The sequence below is a fragment of the Mauremys reevesii genome, linkage group 16 (genome assembly GCF_016161935.1).
Source record: "Mauremys reevesii isolate NIE-2019 linkage group 16, ASM1616193v1, whole genome shotgun sequence".
NCBI lineage: Eukaryota > Metazoa > Chordata > Testudines > Geoemydidae > Mauremys > Mauremys reevesii.
This window is the reverse complement of record NC_052638.1, coordinates 18,581,749-18,608,799: the sequence shown is the minus strand read 5'-3', so window position 1 is coordinate 18,608,799 and position 27,051 is coordinate 18,581,749. Positions and strand designations below refer to the sequence as shown.

General features: G+C 42.2%; 2 protein-coding genes across 16 annotated transcripts in view; one reads left to right on the top strand and one right to left on the bottom strand.

The window, feature by feature from the left end:
* Positions 1–27,051, bottom strand: part of ZNF423 (zinc finger protein 423) — a 402,730-nt gene that overhangs the window by 310,026 nt on the left and 65,653 nt on the right. For 2 of the 10 annotated variants that reach the window (XM_039503471.1, XM_039503475.1), the window contains exon 1: positions 15,137–15,836. The exons of 7 other annotated variants lie outside the window; for them this stretch is intronic. In XM_039503471.1, the coding sequence (XP_039359405.1) occupies positions 15,137–15,176 (40 nt within the window). In that variant the 5' untranslated portion in view covers positions 15,177–15,836. Of the gene's footprint in view, positions 1–14,380; positions 14,408–15,136; positions 15,837–27,051 lie in introns of those variants that run through there. One more of the 10 variants, XM_039503479.1, reaches the window with a different exon arrangement.
* On the top strand, positions 138–1,810 carry LOC120384576 (zinc finger and SCAN domain-containing protein 29-like). Of its 6 annotated transcripts, none has more exons than XM_039503489.1 (2): positions 138–673; positions 1,385–1,810. In XM_039503489.1, exons 1-2 carry the CDS (start codon positions 254–256, stop codon positions 1,436–1,438), a joined length of 474 nt encoding a protein of 157 aa, XP_039359423.1. In that variant the 5' UTR covers positions 138–253; the 3' UTR covers positions 1,439–1,810. The 6 variants fall into 6 exon arrangements, with proteins under 6 accessions (XP_039359423.1, XP_039359422.1, XP_039359421.1 ...); XM_039503488.1 differs by having other exon boundaries at positions 1,382–1,810; XM_039503487.1 differs by having other exon boundaries at positions 138–703.

The following is a 27,051-nucleotide window of genomic DNA, read 5'->3' as shown; positions in this document are numbered from 1 at the left end:
TCCCACAATGCCCACCGTGACCGCTCTGGTCAGCAGTTTGAAACTCCACTGCCCTGCAGCCAGGTAAACAGCCATCTGCCCCTCCCCCTTAGAAGCCCTGGGGATTTTTGAAATTCCATTTCCTGTTTGCTCTGTGTGGAGAGGTCTCATCACATCTTCCCAGGTGACCATGGCAGGTTATCGCAGCAAACACTCTCCCACTTGAACCACTGCGGAGCTGCTGGATCTGCTCAGTATATGGGAAGAGGAGGCTATGAAGTCCCAGCTGCGCTTGAGCCATAGGAATTTTGATACCTATGGGCAGATTTCTCAAAGCTTGTGCAAAAAGAGCTATGATCAGGACACAGTGCAGTGCAGAGTGAAGATAAAGGAGCCAAGGCAGACATACCATAAGGCGAGGGAGACAAAACGTCTCTCCAGTGCTGCACCTAAGACCTGCCAGTTCTATAAGGAGTTAGATGCCATCCTCAGTGGTGACCCCACCTCCACCACCAAGAGCCCCGTGGATACTTCAGTGGGCCTGGAGATGGTGGAAAGAGGACCTAACCCGGAGGATGAAGTCACTGATGAAGAGGTGGAGTTAGATGATGATGTGGAGCTCCCAGTGGGGCAGGCAGCCAGGAACTATTCACCACTCCGGAGACGTCTAGCCAGTCTCAGCAGTTGTTCTCTGGTGAGCAAGAAGCAGGAGAGGAGACACCTGGTAAATGGCTGTGGTTTATGTAGTGTGGAGGTGGGTTCAGGGTACAGAAATGTACAAAGCTGGCTGCGTTTCTGTGAGCTGGACATTTCTCTGTGTAACTAATCAGTACGGCGGAACAGGGTGTTGATGCATGCTGAGATCTCATGGGAATCCTCCAGAGAGATCTCTAAGAAAGTTTCCAGGAGGTACTCAGTAATCCTCTGCCACAGGTTCCTTGGCAGAGCTGCTTTGTTCCTTCCCCCACTGTAGGAAACTTTCCTGCGCCATTCGGCAATCACTTGTACAGGGACCAAAGCGTCAGAGGTGAGCAGCATAGGGACCAGGGCAGAAGCCACAAGCATGTAGTAGATGTACCCTCACTTCCCTGCTTACCCTCAGCAGTGAGATATCTGCTACAATGACCCCTGCCTGTGGAAAAGTGTGGGAGAATTTTATTATTTTTTCCCTAGTTGGCTTCACCACAATCCTTGAAGAATGTGTGCTCTTTTCCCCATGTGGAGCGCTCCCTCTTCCCCCACCAACACTCACCATATTTTGGGTGTTTGCAGAGATGTGTGCCTGTCAAGAGTCAGTGAGGAAGTAATTGTTATGTTGCAAAAGGTGTATTTAACTGAAATGTTTCAATGCTGTGCGTGAATTTAACAATCCCATTTCTGTGCATTGTCCCTTGTGCTTCAGCAGATGTGGCCCTCAGGAACACCCCACACAACCCGGCCGAGCATCTCCACCAGGTAAGAAAGCACCCAAGACGGAGCAAAGATGACATGTTCCGGGAGGTACTGCACTTCTCCAATGCAAAGAAAAGGGAACGCAAGAAGTGGAGGGAAGCCGAAAGGCATGACAGAAAAGAAAATCAGGAATTTGCTAAGGACGCTACTGAACGGATGATTCAAGTCATGGAGGAGCAAAGGCAGATGCTGAAGTCCTTAATAATGCTGCAGACTAAGCAGATGTGTGTGTGCCCGCCCTCTCCTGCAGCACATTCAAAAAACTCTTTTCCATGCCCCCCCCCCCAAACGCCACCCGCATAGTCTTTTCCACTTTCTGGGACTTCTTGGTTTACCCTTCACTCCACCCTCTTGGACAACTTTCAAAATGATATCTGGATCTACACACAGCTCAGAAAATCTGCCTTTCCCTGGTACCTCCTTTCCCCCCCAAGCATCGCTGGGGGGAGAAGGGGGTCCCTTGTGCAATAAAAGCAAGGTTTTTGAATGGTGACTCATCTTTATTTGTTTCCTATAAACTGAGATAGCAAGCACTACCGATACATATACAGGCAGTTTAATCATTTGCTTACTGGAATGTATGGCCCCAAATGTAACCATTGCTTCCTAGGAAAAGTACATGTAATGTAATATTGCAGCACCAAATCACAGAGATATATATTACTGGTTCTCATTTTCAGAGTGTTGCCTCAAAGCCTCCCTGATTTGAATTGCCTCCCCATGGGCCCCTCTGATAACCTTGGTATCCATCTGCTCAAAATCAGCAGCCAAGCAGTCTACCTCAACACTCCACCTCGAGCAAAGCTTTCACCCTTAGCTTCACAGAGATTATGCAACATACAACACGTGTCTACGACCGTATGAATATTATCCTCATTGAGGTCTAACCTGCCATAAAGGCATCACCAGCGTGCCTTTAACCTACCAAAGGTACATTCCACTGTCATCCGGCACCTACTCAGTCTGTTGAACTGCTCCTTACTGCTGTCCAGGTTTCCTGTGTAAGGTTTCATGAGCCATGGCTGTAAGGGGTAGGCCGGGTCTCCCAGGATCACTACGGGCATTTCAACATCCCCCACTGTAATCTTCTGGTATGGAAAGAAAGTCCCCACTTGTAGCTTTCCATACAGGCCAGAGTTCTTGAATATGCGTGCATCATGCACTTTCCCAGACCATCCCACGTTGATGTCAGTGAAATGCCCATGGTGATCCACAAGCGCCTGCAACACCATGGAAAAGTACCCCTTCCTATTTATGTACTCTGTTGCAAAGTGGTCGGGTGCCAAATTGGAGTGTGTGCGCCATCTATTGCCCCTCCACAGTTAGGGAAACCCATTTCTGCAAAGCCGTCCACTATTTCACGCACATTTTCCCAGAGGTCCTTCGTAGAAGGATGCGATTAATTGCCCTGCACACTTGCACTAAACGCAGCCCCAACGGTCGACTTCCCAGCTCCAAATTGATTTGTGATTGACCGGTAGCAGTCTGGAGTCACCAGCTTCCACATAGCGATTGCCAGGCACCTCTCTACTGATAGGGAAGCTCTCATTCTAGTGTCCTTGTGCCATAGTGCTGGCACAGTTCCAGGAAGGTGCCTTTCCACATCCGAAAGTTCTGTAGCCATTGCTCATCATCTCACACCTGCATGATGATACAATCCCACCATTCAGTGCTTGTTTCCCAAGCCCAAAAGCAATGATCCATCCTCTGCAGCTGTTCCATGAATGCCGCAATCTTAACTTGCCCCTATCCATATCACGAAGCATGGCAGGCAACTGGTAGCTTTTTCAGTTAGGAACTTCGTGATTAACTGCACTGCCATCCGCGATGTCTTCATGACAGTTATCAGAGCATAGGAGAGCAGTGTGGGATCCATCCTTTCTCACAAAGATGCTGGGGTGCACAGCAAACAAGGGCCATTGAAAAATGCCACAAAAGAAAGCTTTACACCCATGGAATACTGGGACAGAAAGCAATGCATAACGGGACATTGAACCCAGTCACAAGATGTGCCGTGATCCGCTCAGCCTTCCCACGAGACCTAGCAGCAGAAAGTGTTGAGCTGGACTGTGGGATAGGTACCCACAATGCACTACTCACTCTGCCAATGCTAGTGCATCCGACGACGTGGGTATTCACCCACGAAAGCTCATGCTCCAAAACGTCTGTTAGTCTATAAGGTGCCACAAGACTCTTTGCTGCTTTTACAGATCCAGACTAACACGGCTACCTCTCTGATACAGTGCCCCAAGTGTGGACACGCTCTGTTGACAGAGGGCGTGTGAACATGCAATACTGATTTTTATTATAGCGCTTTTTGAGTGTCGACATAACTTTTGTCAACCAAACTCTTTAGTGTAGAAAAGGCCTTAGAAGTGGCCTGACAAAATGGGCAGATGAAAGAAGGAAAAGACGTTCTCTGTTGTGTTGGGTGCTGACTGAGTGTTATCAATGGATATCTGAAGCTCACTTGATCTCTCATTTCTAATGTAAACAACACTGAGGGTGAAATACTGGCCCCCTTGAAGTCAACAACAAAACTCCCACTGACAACAATGGGATTAAGACTTCACCCTGCAAGATTGCTAGGTCTGTTGCAGCACCATTGATGTCAATGCAACTTTTGCCATTAATTTCAACAGGAACAGGATCAGACCTTTACTATGTATTTTAGGGATCCAATCTTGCTCCAAGTGAAAGTCAATGAGAAAACTTCCATTAACTTCAAAAGGAGCAGGAGAAGGCACTAAGTGCTCTCCCAGTGCAGGGCTTTATCTTTTTTACCCCTACAAAATCACTGGATTTCAAGGTAGTATATAGTGATTCTATCTTAACAAGAGACCTTCCACACGCAATTCACCCAACTGAAAGCAAGACTGATCTATCTGAACATTAAAGTAGAAATCACTGATCTAAATCACAGGTGATCCATCTTCCCAAGAGGTGGTGCTGTCTACACTGAGATTTCGGTCAGCTTAACAACACCGCTCAGGGGTGTGGCAACGTACCTGGGTCAACCTAACTTTTAGTGTAGACCAGGCCTAAGATAAGGGAGGAAATTAAGAAACATGGCATCAAGAACCAACCTAGACCAGCCCTGCTGGATTTTCTCTGGAGTACTGCCCATTGCTCTCAAAGATCTATGGAGAAATTCTTTCACACAATAACTAACAGCGGCTTTTGTGGATCCAATGAACTGGGTGGTTAAACCTGTGGGTATCCAACAGAGGGATATATTTTCATGGTGGAGGTGAAAACAAGAAACATTTTTATAGTCAGAGGGTTGGAGAAGGATAAGAACAATGTTCAAGGATTTTCACAAAATATGCATATTACAACTGGACCAGAGAACTTATCTTTTTGCCCTTTGCATTTAAAAAAAAAAATCTGGAAAGCAGAAGTGGGCTACATTTGACCAAACTTCTGGAAGGTGTAACATGAATCATACATGTCAAACTGTAACTGTAACACAGTAACGATTTAACTTTATCTTTGTAATCGTAAGAGATCATTAGTAAATTCACTAGTGGGCATTAAGTTTTCCACAGCATCCATACAGTGCATTTAAACAATATTATTTTTCTCTATATGTGTATTTTTCTCTATTGTGTCTTAATTCAGATTAGAGAAAGCAAAAGATGTATTCGTTTTAAATCTAGTTGCTCTGCTTGGAGAAATACTGACTACTACTTTTCTGAAGGAGAACAATTTACCAAGTTTCAGCTACAGAAAAAGGTAACGAGAAAAGTCTTTTTGTTCTGTGTTTGTACCGGGCCTAACACACTGGGGTCATCATCCAGGACTATGGTTTCTAGGCACAACAGTTACAATAAAGAAGAAAGAATTAACTGTTCTGTTTCTGGTCTAGCAAAGAGAAAATATTGGGTCTGAGAGAATCAACTCCATAAATGTTGTCCTGTCAGAGCCTAGAGGTAGAGTGGGTTCTAAAAGGGGCCACATACCAAGAAAGGTAAGATCAATTAACCCTTTACAGTATTTAACAGCAATACTAAGACTACTTGGTCTTTTTCCAGTAATGGAAGCACTCTTCTATGACAAAGACTGGGTTGCATTTGCACTTGCCATTCTACATACGTAGCAATAGGTCCTTTACTGTTTGTACAGCTCTTAAAGTTCTGTAAAGCATTCACCTGTCACACAACACAAACTGATCCCTTTGAAATGAAAATCTAAAAGTAAATGTGTTAGTCAATGTCTGCCACTGAAACAAGCAAGCCCAATGACCATCTATAAGCCTTGAGGCAGGTAATTCCGTTCAAAATGAGATTGGTGAACAACAGTATGTTTTATTTAATTAGGACGAACAGAAGAGATAAACCTCACAGCAGGGCAGGTAATGACAACATTTCAAAAATAATTCATGCCCAGGTAACAAAAGGGCAAATTTCAATTACATAAAAAGCTAAAAAGTTGACTTAACATATCCAAGAGGGAAAAGAAAAAATTAATAAATGCACTGCATATGATTAACAAGTGGCATTTGCAAGCAATCCACATTGTTCTGTTGCCTAGTCTGTTGATAGAAGGCAAAAAAAAAAGGTTTTGTTTCTAAGCAAATGCAAACAACAAAATGAAGTAGTTTAGATGCAGACTGGTACAGCAACAATATATAGAAAAGTAGTCACATAGTGGAAATCTAACAACACACCCCAATTCATTGGACTGCAGCTATATTTTAAATATGTCTCATTTGACTAGCTTTCAACCACATCTAGTCCCCCGTACAAACACATCACTACCTCGATATAACGCCACCTGATATAACATGAATTTGAATATAATGCGGTAAAGCAGTGCTCGGGGGGGGGGAGGGGGGGCTGCGCACTCCGGTGGATCAAAGCAAGTTCAATATAACACGGTTTCACCTATAACGTGGTAAGATTTGTTTGGCTCCCAAGGACAGCGTTATATTGAGGTAGAGGTGTATTTCAAAAAATACTAAAATTGCTGTAAGCTTATGCCTGCATTCGCAGAAAAAAGGGAAAAAAATCACAAGAGATAATTTAATATCTTAGTACCCTTCCTTTCGAACAGTGGTTCTCAATCAGTGGTCCAGGGCCCCCTGGGGGGCCGCAAGTAGGAATCAGGGGATCCGCCAAGCAGGACCAGACTCACTGGGGCCCAGGGAAGAAAGCCTAAGCCCTGCTGTGGGCCTGAGCAACTTAGCTGTGGCACGGGGCCCTGGGCAATGGCCCTGCTTGCTACGCCTTAACGCCAGCCCTGGCTTTTATATGTAGAAAACTGTTGTGGAACAGGTGGACATGGAGGGTTTGGGGTTTTTTTGTTGTTGTTGTTTAGGGGGGGGGGAGCTCAGAAAGAAAAAGGTTGAGAACCCCTGTTTTAGCCCACTGCATAAAATGGCTCTGGCAAACCACCACCATTTAGTACTACAAAAAATATATATTCAGGTGTAGACAATGAGATGTAGTCCTTAAAACTGATGTTTTTTCTTTACTCTAAGAAGCCAAGTAACCTGGTTTTCGAAGTTTACAAATGGACTTCACGAAAGAAGCTGCACAAAGTACAAATGTAGCCCAAGGCTTTGGTTCTAGACTCATAATTATATGGAATATATTTACACAGTATAGTAGATCCTTGCTAATTCTCACTTCACTAATCCACAAACCAAATTCTCATAAAAAATTATCCCCCCAGAAAAGGTAGTCTCACCCCATTTGTCATCCAATAATTAAAAGAAGAGAGATCTAAATAGGTCTTATATTACTAACAATTCATTACTACAGTATATTTACTAGGATTCTATGAAACACCATAGCAGCCATCTTTTCTCATAGGCATTTTGGGGAGGTGGCATTTATGAGTTGATGGGCTAGATAAGGGGGCTGATTTGGAATTTATAAGGCACTTCAATTAGTATGGTTGGTTAATATATTTTGTTTTGAGGGATAATTTGCTAAGAGTCTAGCCAGAATACATAGTCTGGGATTAAGCATGAGGGTAAATGCATCCTCCTTTTTTTTTTTTTTAAATCAAATAGTGGGTTTCATATTTTTAAAGTGTTGTGGAGCACCAAGAGCTTGACCCTACAAATTGAAAATAAAGAAATGAGAAGAGATTAAACTATTTTTGTAAAAATACCTATGTAAACACTCTATATTTATTAAAAGCAAAGTAAAGGTAAACCCTAAAATATGAATAAACTATTGTCATTTACTGACCCACAAACAAGTTAAGTTTTGTAAATGTTCATCGTAATTATTGATCCCTGGATGCCATCCCATGCATTTTTCATACTGAAATGATTTCAATCTAGTTAATCAAATAGGTTTAAAATAAAAGTTTTGTTGGCACTAATCAATAGATAGAGCCAAACCAAAACCCAGTCTAGGGTAAGGCAGTTTGTATTTACACAACTCTAACACATCTGCAAAACATCATCGTTTTCATATCCAGTTCAGAGGATGGCATGAACATCTGCTTTCATTTCAAGACATTAATTTTCAATTATTGAAGAAAAACAAAATAAATCCTTACAAATTACTGGTAACGGTGGAATCTTTTGTTACTCTATTAGTTTATAATAGTAATTTAGAAATCCCACAATTAACATTCCCAACAAGGGCTTTCTGATGGTTATGTGTCATTTGTGGCAATTCAATAATGAATGATGTTCTTTATGCTGCTCTGATTTTACACAAAGTATATTTTAGAGAAGAAACAATAAGTATTCTCTGCTAGCATCTACTGCCTTGTAACATTATTTTCCAGTGATTAAAATTAGATGAAACATGACTAAAAGCATTAGATTTCTATCTTCTGCCAATTTTTGTTTAAGCCCTTCACTTCACCTATCCTACACTTTTCAATTTTTCCTTACATTTAATAGTTGTATCTTCTAGGACTAGTGAGACTAGATCACAATTAAAAGGTTTTTGCATACAAGACTTGAGTTCCAATCAGTAAGCCCATTAAACAATACAGATATCTTCCCCAGGAAACTAGACTGTGGGAGAGGGGAAAAAAAGAAGACAGACAGACTTCTGGAGCTCATGGGAAACCTCACTGTACTCTTATATCAAACTATACATGCAAATTTAAAAACTACTATATAGGCAAAAATCTAAAGGTCCTTGCTCAAAATACTGCATGGATTCAAATGTTCACATAGTATCAACAGCACAATGAACTAACAACATCTTCAATGATGCTAAATCCCCAAAATGCTACGCTTGGTACAGAACAATCAAGAGTGTAATATTACTTGAGATGAGTTTTATCTATTTTAGCTGCTGCCTTCACTGTATCAATAAGAATCCACTGAAACTTGAATGAACTGTAAAATTAAAGGATAATCACACAAGTCTCTTGTATTTGGCAATTACGATTATACTTGTCAAAATTTAATTTGTAGAATGTACTGTACCACTAACGTCAAGTTCTTCTCTATCAGCTGGGAAAAAAAGAAAATTATATCTTTAAGACACGTATGAAAGACATTGTTACTTCCACAGTCAACTCTGTAACTGAGCTCCGACATTGTATAATTGACTTTGCAAGCAGAACAACAGCAATATAACAAAGAAAATGTCAGTGTTTTCACAGCGCTAATCTATAGCACTAGGAGGGCCTCCTGCTGTCAGCCAGAGCTGACAATACAATAGCTTTCAAAGGGATATTACCATCACGCTTTTATTCTTGACATCAATCAAGACAAAGAGAATCCTTTTCACAAGACATTAAAAATCAAACCTTTGTATGAGCGGATAGGTAAAACAGCATTCCTTTAAAGAAGATCATTCATAGCAATCAACTAATTGGAGCCTAGAAAACGGCTGAAGTATTTTTATTTACTTTGCATATAATAAAGTACAGAGCAACCTTGTTTTTTTGAATGACACAAATGAGGCAGGTATGCTGTGAATCAAAAGTTTCTATCAGCATTTTTGCCAACTGAAAGCAAAAAAATATGACAGCAATTCTGCAACTTCAAGTAGGATAACAAATCTAGACTTAATTAGTGCATCCTTTTTGCAAAACAATTTGATTACTGACTAGCATGTTTATGCACAAAATACCATTGCAATCTGACAGCAATTTGCAGAACTGTCAAATTCAGCAATCAAAGTGCATCCGATGTTTAAAACCTTGTGCCAATATGAATGTAGTTCCCACAAACTGTATTCAAGTAATTCTTCAATTAAATTACATAGAACCTTGAACCTGTGGTTCTATTACCAGGAGCCTAGTATCTCACATGCTCTCTTATTTAATTGGTTCTCAAACATAAGTAAGCTGTAACATAAGCTATTATTCAATATAGGATTCAACAGAAATCATTAATAATTATCATTATCAGTCAAATGGCAGCTTTAGAATACAGCACCTCTATAAAGTTGGTAGAAGAAAAACTTTTAAAGGTATTTCCTTTTAACTTATTAAAGATCACATCTATCAGAGAAATTAATGGTGCACTGTGATGTTCACAATTGCATTATGGTTCCGAGGTTCACATTCAATTGATTTGAATTAATCTGAATAATGTACATCTCTTCTTTACAAATATTAACTATAAATGTCATTGACAAAACATATTACTGACAACTTGACAAAAAGAAAGATTTTGCTCACTTTTGGCGAAATTTTTTTTTGGCTGTCTACAAGTACACGTTTAAGATGGAAAAAAATCTTTAGGATAGCCATGCATCTTACAACATTGTAACTGTTAACAAAGCATGTAGACTATAAATGACATAATTATGTTAAAAGTTGCCAAAGACTCAGCATATCATCTGTTTTTATGCTAGCCTGACCCTCTCTTAGTAAGCTTCACTTAAATTAAGTAGACCATTGTCTCTCGGTCAATCAACTGGAAGGTTGGATTCCTTTAAATTATTCCATTCAAATTAATGTTTAAAATTAATCAATGTATTTAATTACAAAGCTTAAATCCCACCTCAGGTAAAATTCCACAGCTACCAATCTAAATGGATGGTTACTAATACAGTAATTATTGCAACTTTTTATTATACTGAACCAGAGACCTAGTGTTACAGAACAAGTGCAAGGTTGTTCTGTCATCCAGTTGTTTTATAAATCGTCATTTCATATCATTTAAAATTAAGAACTTGTCAACATTTGTTACTTCTGACAAATTAGTTTGTTATTGTAATGACAAAGATTGTGCACCTTTCACTGTTAATATGCAGTCAACCTGCATTTTACATGTAGAAAACTCCCTTATATCACAGGCACAGTTATCCCATTTTAGTACTTAAGCTTTTTGCATGGAAATGGATGCACAAATCTCAATAGTGGTTACTAAGTATAAAAGCTGTTATATAATGTAAAATAAATATACAGAAAAGAACTATTTGAAGAAGTCATAAATGCTATGCATAGATCTATATAATTTATACTCATTTTCCTTCTCAGTTGAATTTGGAAACCTGTGACCTCAGAGTGCCTTTATTTATTACATCTCAATTATTTCCATAGAAACGTGTACTGTGGCAATTTACTGGGTTGCCAACTCCCTAGACTACAAGATGGACTATGTGATGGACTTTTTAAAAGCCAAAGATATGGATGAGTAAAAGAGAAGGAAGAAATTGTCTCTCACATGTATGAGTTAGGACCATGTGCGTGCGCGTACACACCGTTATGAATTGCAATGTACACAGATTCACCCAACATTTCCACCATTAATCAAGATATTCTTCAGACTGCACATTAGTCAATTACAATTAGAAAGTGTAATTTACAGTCAGTTTATGCAGGACTGGAGAAAACATTCCTAGTAATTAAAAAGGTATGCAAAACTTAGCATCTTAAAACTTACTTGGTCTTCTATAAAAACTCATTGTTGTATATATATTTCTAGACATTTATGCTTTAGAAGGAATGGGAAATACTTTATATTGAATATTTTAATATTCAATTTAAAAAATACCATTGCAAATAATGGTGCCAACTGTACCAATATTGACGTCAAAATTAACAAAGTAAAACAATAATGCCTTGTGGTGAAGTTTGCCACCCAAAAAAAAATGAAGTAGAAAACAAATTTAAAATAAATGGCAAATGTATAATTTTATTAAATAAAAAGGGCCAAGGGTTATTGTTAAATTAGCTTTTCAAACTAATACGATTTTTCAATGCCACTTAACTATTTCCTGTACAATACCTCTGGTACTTTATCACAGAACAAAATATTTTGAACCTCCAGAGGCCTATCCACCAAATGGGATCCCCCTTTTCAAGGGAAGTCATGACCTGAGGCCTGTATGATTTTTTCATACTGCGATTCTTCTTGTTTCAAATACCATTTTCAGAACATGCACTAGAAATAGTTATACTTCTCTCCTTTTTTCCTCCTATGGTCTGTAACACTTCATATACCAATTACAGAAGAGCTGCATTTACAGGAGATTGTCCTGAATTGTGGAGGTCCACAATACCATACTGTTAAAGTGACACACAGCAGAGAGGCTAAAATACTATTAATCTTTAAGAAACACATTCCAGCTTTTTGTTTAAAGGTGGAAGTCTTACTTTTACAATAACCTAATACACATCTGAGAGCAAGGATTATATAAAAACAAAATTTGGAGTGTATCTCAAAGCAAAAGCTAATATTATGGAACAGCATTTCAAATGCAGTACCTCTTAAATGCATCCAGTTATTTCACTTCTTAATTACCACTATGATTAAATGAATGTATTTTCTACATCTAAAAGTTATTAAATAACAAACACTTAGAAGTTTTTGTTCCATTAAAAGCATCCCATTTTGTGCTGCTATAACAAAACCCAAAACCACTAAGTTTCTGATTAACTACTTCTACTTTGTATGAGACAGTAAAATGTTAGCCAAATGTTATCCTAACCCTTCAATGGCTTTGACTAGCAAGTATTCTAAAATCACTGCTGCATTGTCACATCAATTTACTGAAAACTCAAAAAGAATGCAGTTCACACAATACAGCACATAGGTATTGTGCGCCTTGGCCTTTATGTGTACATTTTATAGACAGCTGTTTTCTTGAAGTGATAATTATCAGATTTTTAAGTAACTCTTAACTGTAAATGTTTAAATACTGTATTATGCCCTAAAGAATGACTATTTGGGATGAGTTTATTTGTAAAGTTTAACCTTTCACTTCTATTTTAAAATATCACATTCTATTTCAGTGTACCTGACTCTAAATCGGACTATTGTCTCTGCAGTTCCTAATGACTTATCCATCTTAGATTTAAATCCTGACACTATTTGACTACTGAATAAATGGATTTTAATGTTTCCTTTCTTTGATCACCCTTAAGTGTATTGTACAGTAAACAGGGGAAACAGTGAATCATAGACTGTTCCTAATGGGACAGAAACATTAATTCCACCTACCTGCTAAGATGCTATTTTTCCCCACAAACATAATTTTAAAACTACAAGATCCTGACACCAAGAGACAGCAAGACTGGAGTATGCTAAATGATAATCTTTTTATTCATCTTTCCAAATTATTTTGCCAGAGCACCCTCTGACATGGAAATTCTATAATAGCTTGTTAAATTAGTGAAATGTGTGCTTATAAAGTATTTGATTGTATCTATCTTTGGTTTATTTCTCATCCATCACCATGGCAATTCTGTTTTAATATGTTCTCCAATTAACAGCTTCCCCAATAGTTATCTAGCTGCATCTTGATAACTTCTGGCTTCAGGTCCATAACATCATAACAACTTGGCATAAAAGGGAATATGATAATCACATGGACATGATATGACATATCCACTGTATTCAAAACACTGGAAAAAATAACTTGTTGGGATATATAACATCATGGATTCTCAGCAATACTCAGAGCACAAACAGTTTTCAAAAAAATATTTTAAAACAAGGAAAACTTCTCCACACTCCAATTCATGCTTATTGACACTGGAGCCAACTTTGTGGATCTGTTTTCAACCTTTTCATACAGCCATAAAGACTCAACAAGAGGCATGTGACTAAAAGGTACACAAAAATCAGAACAGGAGTACTTGTGGCACCTTAGAGACAGACTAACACTGCTGATACTCTGAAACAAAAATCAGAGTCACAGGAAATCCAGTCTGCCATGACACACAGATTCCATCTGGGAATTCACAGATACTGTTTGACATGCTTCCCCTGATCAACCACTTTGTTACCCTAACAGAAACCAACCTAAGCCACTCTCTCCAACTATGCCTGCATACATAGACTTTAAGGTCAGAAGGGGCCATCATGATTGTCTTGTCTGACCTCCTGCACACTGCAGACCACGGAACTTCACCCACCAGTCGTACATGGCAGCAATGGGGGTAAGGGGAGAAAGTGGCAGAGTCCGGCAGCCATTATAGAAACTGAGCAGCAAATTGTATACTCTTGAGTGTGAGGTTACTGTCTTTCTAAAAGATAAATGGGGGGAGGGAGATTAGCCCCAAAGAGAAAGCCGGCTCTGCCATACAAACAGAGCAGGCAGTTGCAAAGGACTGCAAAATATTGGGGATAGCAACATGTTCACTGACCCTCTATTGTTCCAATGGCAGTGGGCTGCCAGCGACATTCAGCTCCTAGTGTGCCAAGGCCAACTAAGCCCCTAAAATGGATGATGCGAAATCATGGAAGAACCTTTCCTCCCCACACACAGGTGAAATAATTCAGATAACCCCCTCCCCCTATTTACAGTTTCAAATAGGAAGTAAAAGGTTTTCATACTGTGGGAAATCCCTGTCTCAAGTCTGAGTGCATACCCACCAGCCAATGCAGGAACCAGTCACTAAGTTGAGACAATGCTTCCTTATTTTAACATTAGCAGAGGATGGAAACAGAAAAGGGAGACCCCCTGTAATCCAGATCATGGGGGGCCTGGGAGGGCCCTTCTCCACAAAGCCTTGCAAACTTGTCAGAAAGACTTAGCTCAGCTCAGCCTCAGGACCTACTACTCACCTGAACTTTACTGGGCTGGTTTAGAAAAGCAGTGTGTTCCTGGCCTGCCCAAACAAACATTGCTGAGCTGTGGCAAGGGGGTGGCAACGGAATTCTGCCAGGCAGCCCTGGCCTGGTGAAGCAGGGCTGGGGGCACTTGGTGGTCACTTGTGAGGGGTGATTTTTGTGTTGCACGAGGATGCGATGTGTGTTAGGGGCTGGGGGTTGCAATGATCAAGAGGACACACATGCGAGGTGTGCGCGGGGGGGGAAGGGGGGCTCTTTGCTCATCCTCGACCAGTGACGGGCGCGGGGAGGGAGATGCTGGTTGTGTCAGTGGGGCCAATCCCCCGCCCCAGCGCTCATGTGGCGGCGGGCCCGGGGTATGGGCGGCGGGCCCCCGCCCCGCGGGTAACTCCAGAGCTGGTACCAACCGCGAGGAAGAGGCGGACAGCCGGGGGGGGGGGGGTGTCCCACTGGCGAGCCCCAGGCTCTGAGCCGCACACGCAGCCGCCCAGGCCCCAAGCCACCAGCCAGGCGGCGGCATTTTGTCGGGGGGATTCGCAATCCCCGCCAAGCTTGGCCCCAACCCCTGATTGGTCACGCGGCGGAGGCTGGCGCTGAGGCGGCTGCTTCCCGCACCCAGGCGGCGGCGGTAGCCATCAGCCGGAGCCAGCGGCGAGCGAGCCGCTCAGCACGGCTCCGTGGGCGGCTGGGGGCACGGGCGAGAGACGGACGCACGCCGAGCCTGGGCCAGGCTGCGACCGGCGCGCTTACCTTTCACCGAGCGGGGCTTGGCTTGCTTCCTTCTGGACATGTCCAGGCTCCTCGGCTCGTCCTGCGGGGCTCCTGCGCCTCCCTGCCCGCTCCCCCCTCGCTCTCGGTGCCTCTGCCTTCTCCTCGCCCCTTGCCACTTGAAACTTTGTCTGCTCGGCGCTACCAGGCGAAGCAGCAGCAGCAGCAGCAAGATCGATTATTTGATTTCTCACTTCTTTGCCTGTTGCAATGCGGCAACTTCAGCTCCTCTTTCCACCCCTTGGGCACCTAGAGTCTTCACCCTCCCCCCCCCCAAAAAAATAAAAATCACACGCGCAACAGTTGCAATTTAAAAAAATGTGCAAATAATAAAAACAAACCAAGCCCAGCCCGCTCCCTCACTCGGCTTTTTTTGTTCTCTTTAAAGTTTTCAAGCGCCCTGCAGTTTTTAGCCCCGTTCAGACTTTCACAATAAAAAACATTTGCACCGAGCAATTAGAGCTGATTGCGGGGGGGCGGGAGAGAGAGAGAATAGGCGTTAGGAGAATTAAAGTGACTAAAAAGATGAGAGGCGCTCTAGGGTGCAACCTTGTTGCAATTTAAAAAAAAATTCTGCCCTGACTCCAATCAGGCCCCCCTTCCTTTTTTTTTTTTTTTAATTTCCACCCCTTCCCGGGTCTCCTGCAAATGTTTTCAAGAGAAGGGCGAGGAGTCTTATTTTTAGGAGAAAGGAGCAGATCTCTTGTCTTTCCCCTTCCACCCCAGTTCCCCCTCCCCCTTTTTAAAAGCTAATGTCGCTTGCAGGCTGGCTCCTTCCCTCTGCCTTGCAGCCGTCCGGGTTTCTGTCCTCCTCCTCCTCCTCCTGCACAAATGCACTTCTGAAAACAAGGTAAGTGTTTCTTTGCATCGATGCAGGGGCTGCTAGCTGCCTCCATGTGTTATTCGCTGGAAGGTGGCACTGCTCCTGCCTTCATTGCTGCTGCTGCTGCTGCCCTGGGTTTTTATTTTCTTTAGCACTCGCCAGCCTCCCTCTCTTTTCTTTGTCCTGGCTCCTTTTCCTCCTCCTGATCTTGCTGCTGGGGCTGCAGTGCAGACACACATAATAAAGCCAGGCTTGGCTGGAAATGTAGCTGAGTCCCAGCAGGAGGATGTGAGGAGTGGAGTCCCGGCGGGGGAGCGCTCTGATCCCGTAGGGAGCCCCGCACAGCCTGGGCTGATCAGACGGAGAGAGAGCCAACAGCACCGAGCCATGGACAGCCCTGGAAATACAGCTCCGGTCGCCCGCAAAACACGGACTCCGCAGGGCGGAGGGAAAGGCGGCGGATTGGAGTCACCAGGCGAGGAGGCGACTCCGCGGAGGCAGGGGTCGCTTTAGCATCGCCAGCCGCAGAGGCTGCCGCTCGCGCTGCCGGCACCTTCGCCTGCTTGGCTGCTGCGCTTTATTAAACTTTCTCTCTTCGTTCCCCTTTTCCTGCAGCCTCGTGGTTTCCTCTTCAGCTCGCTCGCCCCCCCCCCCCTCGTATGAAACCCGATTAACCTGCCGTCCCCTCTGCGCTAAACCAGACCTGGGTCCTCTTTGTTTTCCTGTCCCCTCGGCCAGTCCCACTTTCCCTGTACTCTTTCCTGGCAGAGCGGCTGCTTTCTTTTCTTGTTCCTGGAGGGAGGATTTTGTTTGTTTGTTTACTGACCAAAGCGATTCAGTGATTTAATGCAGCTGTAGTTTGGCGGGGGAGAGCAGCTCCCCCAAATCTGTAATTGTACTGGAAGGCGTACGACACCCCAAGGCTAAACAGGGAAGGATCCCTGCAAAGCTACAGGAATAAAAAATGAGCTCACCCACGAGGCAGAAGGCAAACTTTTTGTTCTGGATGCTCTGTGCAAAGAAGGGGTAAAGTCCGCACACTTATTTATTTGGCGCATGGCATACATGACCCATACAAGTTTTCTTTTCCCTCCTAATAGTAGATGTATTTTAGATGGTGTGTATTTCAGAGCTATTGTGTGCTGCTGTGAAAGAGGACTCCAAGCCTTTGGTTGAGCTGGGACATAGATTACCTTTAACAGCATAATAAGCTATTCAGCCTGAGCCTCTGCAAAGTTTCTGCCAAACGTCTGCAGCCCTGCCAGCGGTCTCCACCATATTCTTCTGTCCCTTCCCCCAACTCCGTCTTACAGCGATACTGAATATTAAATGGTTAGGACACAACAGAAATGTTATCAGTCTTTCATGATCAATAAGTTCAGTCTTAAAGCCCAGAAAAAGAAAATTAATTCCCCGGTTACTAGTTACCCAGGGCAACCTGAAACCATAAAAACCCTGTATCCCACTGAGATAACTTACACGATCTTTTTGCTGTAGAAACAGGTAAATATTTCTTCGGTCATACTAGGGGAAGATCGGACATTAACAATGCCTGTCAATTACAGAAGTGAGAAATCTTCCTGAATTCTTGGTCTACTCTAAACCTTAAAAGGTGAATTCCGGGTTTCTTAACTAATGATGAGATCTTGTAAAATGCCCCCGAGTCAGATGCATTTATATTTTTAGTTTCCTTTGCTCTATATCCAGGGCGGGAAATGACAAAATAACCTCCCAAGAATACACATAAAGTAATTGAAAAGGCGTGGCCATCATTGAGAGTTCACCTCATGGTAAAGGGATTGTATGTGAACTTTCTGATGCCCTGGAAACTGGAATTGGGAAATTTATGTTGTCTTCTTTTTTCAATATGTTAAATTTAGCAGTAACTAGAGTTTCCTGAACCTTTCTCTAATAGAAAGTATTCTAGAAAAATCCTAAATACGTTAATCTTACCGTATAGAGCACTTGATGCTGAGATGGATCTATTACTGGAATGGGTAGAGAAACAATTACTGATGAGTTTCTGTCACTATAAGCCAGGGTTCTTTTTCTAACATAATTGTACAGCTTTTAGGAGCAAGACACACCTTCAACTTTAATTCATTATATACTGACCTCCTTAAGAGGAACTGTTTTCAATCACATTATACACTTAAGACATCATTAAAGCAAATCAAAGGAAAGGTCTGGACTTCAAAAGAGCAAATATCTGTGGTGGAGTGGAACCATTAGTACAGATATTATGATGATGGGCACATTAGAAATACCTAAAAACAGGTACTGTGGGTCTGATCCTCAGCCAATGTAAGTCAGCATCACTCTATTGATTTCAACAGAGCTAACCTAGCTGACTCCGAAATTAAAATAACACAGTGCTGTAGTGAATTTAACTAAAGGATCTTTAAAATAATATGTCTGGTAACAATTTTCAGTTGGAAAACATCTTTTTGTGTTTTACATAAACTCACAAATGAGATCTAAAATTGTAAATTAGTTTCACTTAACTGAATTCCATACTTACCTATAAAGGTTTTTTAATACATCATTAGGTAGAATTTTAATGAACATTCAGTGGTGACAAAGGCTGTGGGTTCCATTAAAAGTAAAATAAAGGTTTTACAATACCTCTACAGTATTCCTCCAGATTACCATCATAAAATTAAAATATAGTAAAAACATATTTCCGATAACATTGCAATAATCAAGATATAGTTCCCCTACATCCGCATGATCAGTATTAAATAATAGGGCACAGCAGGGTAACCTGGAATGAAGATGGAAGGATTTGAAAGAGCCTGTGGTCCTGATTCTGATCCCATTCTGAATCAAGAGTAACTTCATTGAAGTCAATGGAGATATAGCAATATAAAAACTGGTGTGAAATCAGAATTGGGCACTCTGTAGCCATATGTGATGCAGGACAATTGTTGACAAGACTCTAGGATGAAATCCTGAAGTGTGATGACTAGTCAGACTACATCTCGAAACCCTTTAATTACAGTAGTTTCATACCAACGTTGTGGTTGCTGTCTAAGAAGGAGCAGTCCAAAACTACTACTATTCTGTGCCAAGGCCTGTAAAAAAGTATCCAGTTCATATCTAGTGAAGAAGAAATGAAAACAACAAACCTGAAGGAAAAAAAAACTTTACCCATTTTAAACGCCCCCACCCCCAATATCTTTATCCCAAAAAATATATATGGAATTCTCCTATGCTCTGATTCATCAGCACATCTCTGTTCAGCAAAACATTTAAATATGTGCTTAAATACTTTGCTGGATTGGGGCCAAAAGTGCATAGATTTTCAGATGTGCTTGAGATACACATATATTCATTTATCTAAGGCCCCAGTACTGTAGTCAAACTCAAGGAGACACATTTTTGTACAGGAGCCCCTTTGAAGCCTGAGCAGCCCTACACAGATGCAAGGGTCTACCTACACAGTTCCTTTCTGATCGCAGGATAGACTTTACTGTAATATTTAAGATGAATGGATTGTAGCGCTATAGCAGGTGCATGCACTAATAGTTTAATAAAAAAAAATTGTTTTGAACCTGTTGCCTATTTTGTCTCCTCATAGATGTCTTGAATCTTTATTCATGGGAGTTTTAATAAAAATGCAAAGTGAAGAGCATTGTAAAGTACAGGAAATCTCTTCCCTGGGGAGAGGGGGTAATCAAGAGACTTCTTGCAGCTCTTACAGACTTTCCAGAGCTTCTGGTGCCTCCTGGAATTTGGATGGCATATTCTTTGTTTAAAGTTCCATTTAGATATGTATTTAGTCTTCTTCTTGTGTAGCCTAGACCAGTTACTACTGGATCCCTGAATTATGTGAAATACCTAGACAAAATACCTAGACAAATCAGAGGATTGGGCCAAAAGAAATCTGATGGGGTTCAGCAAGGACAAGTGTAGAGTCCCACACTTAGGAAGGAAGAATCCCATGCACTGCTACAGACTAGGGACCGAGTGGCTAGGCAACAGTTCTGCAGAAAAAGACCTAAGGATTACAGTGGACGAGAAGCTGGATATCAGTCAACAGTGTGCCCTTGTTGCCAAGAAGGCTAACGGCATTTTGGGCTGTATAAGTAGGAGTATTGCCAGCAGATCGAGGAACATGATCATTCCTTTCTATTCGGCATTGGTGAGGCCTCATCTGGAGTACTGTGTCCAGTTTTGGGCCCCACACTACAAGAAGGATGTGGAAAAATTGTAAAGAGTCCTGCAGAGGGCAACAAAAATGATGGCTGGGGCACATGATTTATGAGGAGAAGCTGTGGGAACTGGGATTATTTAGTTTGCAGAAGAGAAAAATGAGGGAAGATTTGATAGCTGCTTTCAACTACCTGAAAGGGGGTTCCAAAGAGGATGGATCTAGACTGTTCTCAATGGTACCAGATGACAGAACAAGGAGTAATGGTCAAGTTGCAGTGAGGGAGGTTTAGGTTGGATATTAGGAAAATCTTTTTCACTAGGAGGGTGGTGAAGCACTGGAATGGGTTACCCAGGGAGGTGGTGGAATCTCCTTCCTTAGAAGTTTTTAAGGTCAGGCTTGACAAAGCCCTGGCTGGGATGATTTAGTTGGGGATTAGGTCCTGCTTTGAGCAGGGGGTTGGACTAGATGACCTCCTGAGGTCCCTTCCAACTCTGATATTCTATGATTCTATGAAAAGCCATGTGCCAGACATGACAGAGGTGCAACTTCCATCATAAGTGACTGACCCTTGTATACAGTCAGAGGAATCCAAATTTTGCAACACCATTTATCACATCTTGATAAGAATTTGTGGATTGCACTTAATTTACACATATGCACACAATTTTTTTGCAAAATATAATTCTAAACAACTATACCATGTATCTTCCTTGTTATACATGTATCTTCCTTGTTAGATGAATAGGCATTGCTTATTGTTGCATTTCCTGGTAATAAAACACCCTGCAGCTTTACCCTCACCCCATATTTCCAGGGCAATGGTGGACATAGGCCATGGTTGAACAGTTATGAGAAATATTTGGCTAGGCAATTGCATGTATCACTTATAGACACACTATCCAGCTGTTCTAAAGAGAAGCCAAATTCTACCCTTGGACAAACAAGCACGACTCATTTAATTCAGCATGACTTGCACATGTGTTTCCAAGGGCAGAATTTGATCAGTGGAGGCAACTGAAAACTTGGTCTTGTAATCAGAAGTGTTGGACAACCTTAGAATAGGTGATGCTACCAGCTCTGCCTATATACAGGTATGGTGACAATGGAGATTTTGAAAACAAAAAGAAAACAATTTTTAAATATAAAAGTTAAGTTCAAACTATGAGATTAAAAAAAAATTGTAAAATTATATAAAAGCGAAAAAGAAAAAAAATATTAAGGCTAGGATTTTCAGATGTCTAAGCGAGTTAGGCACCCATCTGCGCTAGTTTACTGTGAAAACCCCATTCTGAATTAAGATTTTAAACTGTTCTAGTGTGAAAGGGAGGAACATTTTAAAGTACAGTAGGAGAGCTGGGAATCAACTATCACAGAGAGGCTAATCTTAATTGTGGACTGTCCAGCACCAATAACCACCTCATATTAAAATAATGTTTTATAAATAAAAGCATAGGTAAGAAATGCTGAATATTGTCCAGGAGAAATATAGGGAAATTCTTGCATCACACTGAAAGCCATCTAACACGTCTGATCAGCTTGTGTGCCAAGTAAAAGATAATGTAGAATCTAAATCAGCACCCATGTTTGAGGGAAAGATCTATGCAGCTCTAATGCAAGAGTTTTAAAACATCATCCTATTCTTTGGATTATATAAATGGTTTGGAGTTTGGTAGATAAATGGTCTTTTTGAATCTGTAAACAAATACACTCACATACTGGAAACTATTAAGGACTGGATTAGTTCCTAAAAAGAGATAATGTTTCCAAAACACATCACACAATGCACTCATTCAGCTGAGAGTCAAATGTCACTGTGGATACATTTGCAAAGACGGTGTTGCTCTTTATTTACAGTAAAATATGTCAAATAGGGAACACAAAAGCATCATCACAATAAACATGGGACTAGACCACACAAAAGCAGGTGGCATTCACAGGACATCAGAAGACCTGAATAAAAGAACTTACAACAATACAAGTTCAGTATCTATGGTGTTTTCACTTAATGCCTCAATGTTTTACAGAAATAAATAACTGGCATCCCACATTTCTGTCTTAACAGAGGAGTGTGACAAAGCATGAATTTCAGGGTACTGAGGAAGGCAGACCCAGAAACAGGGACGGCTCTAGGCACCAGCTTCCCAAGCATGTGCTTGGGGCAGCACTTTTCAAGGGGCGGCACTCCGGCCCCTTTTATGTTTTTGCTTCGGCAGCGGCACTCTGCCTTTTTTGTTGTTGTTGCTGCTGCTTGGGGCAGCAAAAAACCTGAAGCTGGCCCTACCCAGGAAACAGGCATTTCAGTGGAAGGACACATACTGGAAGAAAATGCTTCATTTGAGGATCCATGCGTGATCTCAGTTTATTTAGCATGTGAATAGTCGTCTAGCCAAGGGATGGCATCTTCAGTGGCGTGATGCAGTTCTTCTAGGACACCACTGAACCTAGTCAGCAGGCATTCCTCGACAATGTGCATCATCGTCTGTGTTGTGCCACAGCTGCACAAGGGGCTGTCACGAAGGCCCCAAAGATACTGGTTGGCTGCACAGAGACCCTGCCCGGTCCAGAACCTGTTCAACAAGGACCATTGATGACGGGGCAGGTCAAAACCAGGTGAGCAAATTGTGGAGTTGGTGACGAGGGACTGGTTGGGGATTATAGCAGAAATCCATTCCTCTCGCCAGAGTGTTTCCGCCGTAACATCCTGGCATGGCAGATGAGACCATAATGAGCAACGTGATGGCAAATGTGCAGCTGGTGGTTTAAAAAAGGTCATTGCGCAGAAGCAGGCATATGTTGGCATGTACTTTCTCCAGTAACTTGCCAGTGGCAACCTCTCATCTGATCTGAGGAGGAGCAATATTGCTCAGAACTGGAAGCCATGGGAGTGGAGTCGGATGCAGGGTGCCAGAGATGATGTGCATGGTGGCATTTAACTGCGTATCAACAAGTTTAGTGTGTGATGAACAGCTCCATACTGGTGCGCAGTACTCCTCCACCGAATATGAGGTGGCAAGAGCTAACGTCCGCAAAGTTGGAGCACGAGCACCCCATGACGAACCTGCCAGTTTGCTAAGAAGATTGTTGCGTGTCTTAACTTTAGCTGCTGTCTTCTTCAGGTGGGAATGGTAACTCAGTTTGCGGTGTAAGGTCACACCTAGATAGACTGATTCTACTTCATGCTTCACCTTCTGACCATTCAGATAAACATTCAGTTCTCAGGTGTGCTGGTGTGATGAAGATGGAACAAACTGGAGACTGTTTTTATGATGCTTGGCTGAAGACACCAAGTCTTACAGTAGTCAGCTTACTTTGTCATGTCCCAGTTTAAGGTGGCATCAAGCTTGTGAAATGTCCGGGCCTGGATACTGCAACAGAGGTCGTCTCTGTAAATGAACTTTTGTGACTCCATTGTTGGCAGGTCATTGATGTAAAGGTTGAACAGGGTTGGTTAAAGCACAGAGCCCTGGGGTAACCCATTGCTCTGTCATCTCCAAGCACTTGTCTTCCCCCCCCCCCCATATGGACTCTGAACTGCCTATCACGGAGGAACAGTTCAACGATGCCTGTGACCCAAGGTAGCAGGACCTGTGATACCTTCACGAGCAGGCCAGTGTGCCATACCATATCATACACTGCTGTTAGATTGATGAAAACAGTGTCTGTTTTCAAGTTTCTCTGGAAGTCATTTTCAACACATGTGGTCATCGTGAGTACTTGGTCACGTGCTACAGCTTGGTCAGGGTTCAAAATTATCTCTATGTTGGGTAATACGTGCTTTAGGACCAAGTGCTCCAGTGCCTTGAAGCACACTGACAATAATGATATGGGACGATTGCTTGATGCTTGACTTGGGTCCTTTCCAGGTCTTAGGAAGCCAATGACTTTTGCTGTGCACCATATCTTTGGTAGCCTACCTTCACTGATGACCCTGGCAAAGAATTTCACAAGCCAAAGTTGAGCACAGGGGCCAAGGTTTTTCAGGAATTCTGGAGATATGGCATCTTAACCTCAGCTGTTCCACACTTGATGCTACCTAGTGTCTGTTCCAACTCTGTTACAGTGAATGGTTCTGGGCAGCTTCTGATCTGGTGTACATGTTTAAACATATGCCATTTGTTCCTCACTTGTCTTCACACCTGTTTCTCCAAAGGTGCTCTGGCCACTTCAAGTAGGTGTCCAGCTGCCTGGTTGGGTGTCACTGAGGGTCGGCAGAGTGCAGGTGGCTGCTGCGCTACTCCAAGTCGTCGGTGCATACTCCAACACTTGTGGCTGGAGCGGGTAAAGCTCATCCTGTCAGTCGTCTCCTCCCATCTGGCTTGGCGAGCAGCATCCACTGATTCGGTCAGATGGTCAGCGACATCTGGGTCACCAGATGCCTCACGCTGCTCGAGCAAGGCAGCGCTCTTCTCTTCGAGACAGGAGATGTAGACTGGGCAGCAACCACATGGGATGGCTCTGCAGGCTGCTTTGTAGATAGCACCACAGAAGCAATGGTAGGTCTCATTTACCAAGATATGCCGGGCTGGTATTGTCACCACACTCTTCTCCAGCGCTTCCCTATATTTTTCCTAGTCAGCCTTTTGGAAGTTCAACCGCTTCTTTTTGGAACTCTTGACAACTGGGAGCTGTAGCCCAATATGGATCAGCGACGGTCTGTGTTGGATGCATGGAAAGTTATCCCAGACTTGGCATGTTGTTGGCTCAGGAGGGCCATGAATTGAACCGACCCAGCACAAGTCAGGAGAGTAGTCACGATCCCATCTAGAAGAATGGAACATATCTCACTGTTTAGCATCATGGATAAGGGCGAGGTTGTTTCGAGATGCCCAGTCTGCAAATTGTTCACTGTCGGTCTCAACCGCCTTATATCCCCAGTCTGTGTGATGGCTGTTGAAGTCTCTGACGTAGACAGTGGGGTGTGGCAGGCTTGGTAGAACCTGTTGGTTCCAGCTGAGGCTTGGAGGCTTGTAACATTTGCCAGCCAGAAACCACCAACCTGGATGGTGTCACAGAATTCAGTAGACATCAGCTGAATGGCATCTGCAATATCAGACTGAACGTATGGGGCTCGGCCATGCTTCAGGTGTGCTACATGGCACGAGGGCGTATGAGGCTTATACTTTGGGAAGGTACATTAAGGATGAATCATGCCATTACCCAGGAGCATCAGAAAACTAAGGGAGAGTTATCTTTGTTTCAAAAGTATTTTATTATATGCAGAATTAACACATTACAATTGCATGACAGCATACATTTTTTAATACATTGGTTAGCATTTATACAGTCCTAATAAATGCGGTCATTTTAAATTGCTTTTCACTGGTGTGTTAACTGGACTTGTGCCAATAATTGTTACTCTAATTCAGAGAAAGACATAATGGGCTATATTCAGCACTTGTATAAGTGGTGCAGCTATTGACTTTGGAGGAGTAACTCTGGCATACACTAACATTGAATTTGACCCAATAACTATGACACATCCAACTGACAATCAGCACAGGAATCACAAAGCTGTTTGCCCAGTTACAGGCAAGCAATTGTGAAGGCATGGGGTACCCTACAAGCACTGAAAGAGGCCTTGCCCCCTCCACAGTATATTGAGAGCCACTCTCATTTTAGATTCATTTCCAAGTAGGTGTTCCAGGAAATGGTGTGGGAAGGAAGTCAGCAGCCACAGGATATGCACTTTTTGACAGAATTCCCTTCAGGAGCTCAGCTTTTCCAGTGCCATATATTTGTCTTTTGAATATTCATGTAAGAGTGACTTATAGCGCTTCATGGGTTTTGTACTTTTTATCCCAGCTTTGAAAGAGCTTCCCCTCTTCCCCCGCCCCCCTCAGGTTTTATACTGCCGCCCATCACTATAGCATCTGCAGCCCAGATCCTTAAAAGTATTTAGGCACCTAAATATCTTTGAGGATCTGAGCCAGACTGCCTTCCACATCAAATCAATAGCAAAGTCCTTAAGTGGACTTCATGGAATCTCTGGCACTTCTCAAAGGCCTTGTCTACGTGAAGCAAAAAACAGAATTGTGTTCTTAACTGGAGTTAACTAACATGAGGTAAAATCCTAATGAAGACAAGGCAGTTTGTAGTTTTGCCACAAATTAGCCGGTCAAGGTAAACACAAGGCTCCTCCATAGTCTTTCGCTCAACCCGCTAACATGTCAAAACTACAAACTGCTTTTTGTTCACAAAGATTTTACCTCATGTTAGTTAACTCCAGTTAAGAACACATCTTTTTTCCTAGTAAAAATGCACCCCCATGACTCCTTGGAATGGCTCACCATATCACAGAGCCTTCCCTGTAATGTAGGGAGTGCAGTCCACGTCTACTTTTTTTGGCGGTGGGGGGGGGGAGAAAATAAATACAAGGCAGCCTCTTTTTTGTTTAAATTGTATCTTGGTTTCTGCACAAACAATAAATGTTGCAAACAGACCAAGTTCATGGGATTTGCAATTTATTTGTTTACGATTTTTCCCGCATTCCATCCCCTGATGGACTCTGAGACAAGGACATGTACTTAAAATTGAAAACCAGTGTAAAAACATAATTGGCAGCCAGCGAAGGGATTTTTCAGTGCAGCGTATGGAAAATAATGAGGGGATTTATACAAGCCTCTGTAAAGCATATTGCATGGCTTTGTATGATGGATGCCATGTTCAAATATAACTGTATGATAAGGAACAATTGTAGCCTAACATGAGCAGCAGTATTGCGGATGAAAGTGAAGATAGTATGTTCTCCTGCAACTTTTACTGCAGGTTATTCTCAATTACTATATGGTGGCTTAAAATAATTCTTTTAATTGAACCCCTAGCTCCTTTAACATAACTAATGGATAATTCACTTCTCCCCTATACCAGACTGATCTAAAATTAGCTCTTATCCATAGACTGAGTAGTTATTTTAGCTAA

Coding starts and splice junctions, on each gene's coding strand:
- LOC120384576 (XM_039503484.1), top strand. CDS start 254: ATGAAGTCCCAGCTGCGCTTGAGCCATAGGAATTTTGATACCTATGGG. Junction 734..1,381: donor GTGGTTTATGTAGTGTGGAG/GTGGGTTCAGGG, acceptor CTTGTGCTTCAG/CAGATGTGGCCCTCAGGAAC.